The 4,624-nt window shown below is 41.0% G+C and overlaps 1 protein-coding gene across 2 annotated transcripts; it reads right to left on the reverse strand.

The window, feature by feature from the left end:
• Window positions 1–2,246: 2,246 nt before the first annotated feature.
• LOC101992708 (small ubiquitin-related modifier 2-like) lies at window positions 2,247–2,624 on the reverse strand. 2 transcript variants are annotated; one of them, XM_005361445.2, is made up of 2 exons: window positions 2,452–2,624; window positions 2,247–2,394 (listed from the first exon to the last, which is right to left on the reverse strand). In XM_005361445.2, exons 1-2 carry the CDS (start codon window positions 2,603–2,605, stop codon window positions 2,318–2,320), a joined length of 231 nt encoding a protein of 76 aa, XP_005361502.1. In that variant the 5' UTR covers window positions 2,606–2,624; the 3' UTR covers window positions 2,247–2,317. The 2 variants fall into 2 exon arrangements, with proteins under 2 accessions (XP_005361502.1, XP_005361501.1); XM_005361444.3 differs by having other exon boundaries at window positions 2,247–2,624.
• Window positions 2,625–4,624: the final 2,000 nt, after the last annotated feature.

Here is a 4,624-nt window from a genome sequence, read left to right on the forward strand (position 1 = left end):
CCGCGGAGCAGAGCCGGGGGCCGGGGCTGCAGCTGCGGGGTGGCCGCGGGAGTCCACGCTCCGCATGGCACGGGCACGCCGGTCCCCCGCGCGGCCTCTTCGGCACCCAGGGTTCTGCTTGCTCCTCTCGGAGGGCACCCCAAGAGTGTCTCCTGTCCTGCTTCCCAACCTCTGCGTCCGAAGGACTGTCGACCTCTGGGGAGGAGGAGCTTTGGAGAGCCGCAGAGCAGTCACTAACTCTGGCATCATTCGCACCTCTAGCAAAGAGGTCAGCAGTCCATCTCGGGTTTAGCAGGAAGGATGCAGGGGGAAATGACTAGAAAATGAAATCAGGGCAGAAGGCAGGCTTGACGAGTGAGAGGAAGCTGAGAAGTCTTTCTATGTGAGAATTGGTTTTATAACGTGAAAAAGTCAGCCTGGCTTGATTTACCAACGCAGGGGTGGAACGAACTAACCAGTGTGGGTTTCATCTAGTTACAAGTTGAGAGGCAACGTTTGAATCACGTGGAGAAGCATGGCTTATTACAGGCCATTCAGTGCAACTTGGTGGTCTTTTTCACTCCGATGATAGCTGCCATTTTCTTTCCGTGTTGTCTGTGTTCCTTTAACAAGTATTATCTAACACTGAGACAGGTGGGGGTGAGGTGAGGTTGGGTGGCACAAGCTGACCACAAAATCAATGTTATCAGTTTATCTACCTGCCAATGATTAAAACAAATTTTAAAATAAGCAATTATACAGCATGAAATGACAAGTCAGATCTTGGGTCTTTATCTTAAGAGATAGGAAAGGACATTCTTTGATAACAACATGCATGGTACATAGTTCTTTAAGACTGGGAAATAGAAACCCTGGCTCGAAAAACAAAAACAAACAAACAGACAAAAGACCCAGAAATAAACTTCTCATTTTCTTTTTTGAAGATATATTTTAATAAGGACCCCAAAATAAATATTTTACTTTCGATAGTGTCTTGCTAGTGAGTCCAGCCTGCTCTCAAACCCTCAGCTGTCTCCCTGCTTCATTCTTCTAAGTGCTGGGATTATAGAAATGAACACTCAGGAAAATACAGATCTTAAAACAGACTAAGACAGAGACTAGATAAAATGTATTCAATGAATATTTATTAAGTATATTTATATATCAGAAACTATTTATGTTGATTCCTGTTCACAAAGGCTCCCTCTGTTGAAGGGAAGACAGCCACAGGCAAAGAAGAGTTTTATAGCAAACATGACCACGGGTCCAGTCATGAGCAAAAAGACAAGGAAGAAAATGCAGTCAGGTATCTGTTGTTGAAAAGGAATCTTCTGACAGTGATGTAAAAATGTCCCTGTGTGTGGTCAATGTGAATGGAGTTAGGAGGAGAACTAGAAAAAGCTTTTTATGAGAGCCTGAGCCTATGTCTTGACACTGAAGTTACAAGATAGACACAACAGGACCTGATGACCAAGTGGACACAAGGAGAGAAAACATCAGTGACAGAGACTTAAGCCTTTAACTCGATGATTTGGCTCTAACCCACTATACACTAGGCATATACCCCACAAAAGTGGAAAACTGTGCCAAGTTCTCCAGTGATAACAAGATGTTCACAATCTCTTGTCTATGTTCACATCAGGAAATACCAGCTAAATCTTCAGACTTTGAACATGTTTCTGTTTGCATGTGTGTGTGGGGGGGGGGAGTACCTTACTGAGTTATTCTTTTTTTTTTCATTTTAAACAAGAAGTTTATTTAAACAACAAGACTCTTGACTTGAAGGGAAAACTATCTAGGATCATTTTGTTCAAGAGTAATTTATCCCTACTTAGGACAGATTGCCCTACATGTAATAGCTATGTACAAAAAAAGTTATAAAATTGTCCTCGGTTTTACAATGATAAATGAAAAACACTGAAATTCTCCAATCGAACAAGGTATGCAAGGATTTTGTGGTTGGGTTCTTTTGTTAAAACATTGAGAGCAAATTCCTGGAATATAAAGATAAGAGCTGATGAGCGAGCATGCCACTAATGGAGCAGAGGGATATTTTCACAGAACTGTGCTTTCCCCCAGACCACCTCCATCTGCTGTCAATCAAAACAGAACATTGGCCATTTAGTTTAAAAAAGAAAGAAAGAAAAAAGCGCAATATGCTTGTGCACATACACCAGTTACTTTATGTACAATAAGGAAATGGGGACAGGTAAATGAAAGAATAAAGAAAACTCTACTGTAGTAGTCAGGATGTGGTGGGACCAAACTGCGGCTTTCTAATTGCGAATGTATTCTTGGTCTATAACAAAATTCTGGAGTAAAGTAGCAGGTTCCCTGTTTAGTAGACATCTCCCGTCTGCTGCTGGAACACATCAATCGTATCTTCATCCTCCATTTCCAACTGTGCAGGTGTGTCTGTTTCATTGATTGGCTGCCCATCAAACCGGAATCTGATCTGCCTCATTGACAAACCCTGTCGTTCACAATAGGCTTTCATTAGTTTTCTAAGTGGTGTGTGCCTCTTAATTTTAAACTGCACCACAGAGCCGTCCTGCCCCGCCACCTTCAAATTAATATGGTCGTTGTTCTCGGTCTTGACTCCTTCCTTGGGTTTCTCGTCGGCCATGGAGAACGCCGGAGTCTCCTCAGATGCCGCTTCACTACTGAGTTATTCTTAATTCTTCATTGGAAATTCCAATGATTGCTGACAGGAGAAAGCTAGACACGTCCATATGGACTTCAGAAGAGGTGACATGGTAGAAAGACCAATTTTGTGGTTTGTTTTATATAGAAAGTCACTGAAACCATGACAGACGATCTGGGTTAATACATAAGAAATGAAAGAGGGATTGATTTGGAAGAATAGGAGACATCAACTTTAGTATATGGTCAGAAAGTATGCTGCCAAAAAAGACAACACATAGACTAAAATAAATTCCATTAACAGAATTCAAAAGTAGCCCTAAGATTCTCAGATTTTGCTGCCCATACATACTTGTGTCTACAAATTGAATGAAATTCTACTTTGAGCACTATAAAGAGATTTATGTAAACCTTCCGGATTTCAAAATACTAATAGGCTTTATATCTTAGAGAAGGTTCAAGCTAATAAACAAAAATGAAGAGATGCTGCCAAGTTCCCTTTTACCCCTTTGTCTTTTACTCACAGTTTTTTCTAATATTAGCATTGTACATTATCGCGATATAACCTTTATTATTTATTAACTAATATGTGTGCATTACTATGAACTAAATCCATGGTTTATAGTAGTGCTGACTGTTCGTGTAGAAGAGTTATATAGTTTTGCCCAATAATGCTGCACATCCATCATTACAGTAGCACACGAGACAGTTAGTTCTATTTGTTTACATTCTCCTATTCTCAGCCTACCCATTTCTCTTTCTTTCCCTTTTCCTCTCCCTGGCAACCATTGATCTTTTCACTGTCTGAAGAGTTTTGCTGTCCCTAGAATATCACACAATATGTGGCTTTTTCAGAAAGGCTGTTTCACATTTGTGTGCGTTTAAATTTTCTCCAGTTTTTTAGTAGCTTGGTAGCTCATTTCCTTGTACTACCAACCATGTCCCATTGTCTCCATTGAAGAACTTGAGGGTCTCTGCAACCACCAAAGCTAGAAGAGTGTTGATCCATGAGAACTAAAGAGGCAGTTTGGTTCAACATAACTCCGTAGCTGCAGTTGGTTCAAAGTTTGAGTTTGACTACAAGTAGTTTATTTTAGTCATATTTAAGTAAAGCACGATTTGGAAAAAAGTTCCCTTGTGGTAATTAACTCAATCCCATGTGCATAAAAAAAGGCTTACTTAAGAACTACATAGAAACTTGTGAAGTACAAGTGACATTCTCCATAAAGAGAGGTTTTATAGGTTAACTGAGGAAATGGGATCAAGATAAACAAGTTCATGATAAGGGTCTTGGAGAGGATCTCACTATAGATTGACTGAGCAAAATCAAGATAAGGATCTGAGGGAGCAGGAGCAGCCTGTCCACATAGAGGTCACCAGGCTATTAACATATCCATTCCCAGCCTTCTGGGTAGAAGACAGGTTATACATGTCTCCCATTGGAGAGACAACACTGTGTGTTTAACACTCCTGGTTTCCCTGGGGCTTTTCTGTGAGCACAAGGACAGATGTATCTCTTACAGAAAGCCATTTCATTTAATGGCGACTGTGAAATGCCTTGCTGCAAATACTTCCATATAAGTTGTTTGCTGACATGAGTTTTCAACATGTTTGGTTCTAAGTTCAAAGAGCCTAATTTTTGTATTCTATAATAAAACTGATTACTTTTGTAGAGAACTTTGTAGGTTGCAGTGGCACACACCCAGAATTCCATCACTCAGGAGATAGAGGCAGGACAAATTCAAGACAAGTCTGTTCTACATAATGAGTTTAGAGCCAGCCACAGAGACATTATTCACTGATGAGATTGTGTCACACAACAAGGAGGATGGGGAAGGAAGGAGGCAAACTAGTTTTTAAAGTTACTGCAAACCAGGCGGTGGTGGCGCACGCCTTTAAATTAATCCCAGCACTAGGGAGGCAGAGGCAGGCGGATCTCTGTGAGTTCGAGACCAGCCTGGTCTACAGAGCTAGTTCCAGGACAGGCTCCAAAAACCACAGA

Source organism: Microtus ochrogaster, linkage group LG4 (assembly GCF_000317375.1).
Source record: "Microtus ochrogaster isolate Prairie Vole_2 linkage group LG4, MicOch1.0, whole genome shotgun sequence".
Lineage (NCBI taxonomy): Eukaryota > Metazoa > Chordata > Mammalia > Rodentia > Cricetidae > Microtus > Microtus ochrogaster.

Coding starts and splice junctions, on each gene's coding strand:
- LOC101992708 (XM_005361444.3), bottom strand. CDS start 2,605: ATGGCCGACGAGAAACCCAAGGAAGGAGTCAAGACCGAGAACAACGAC.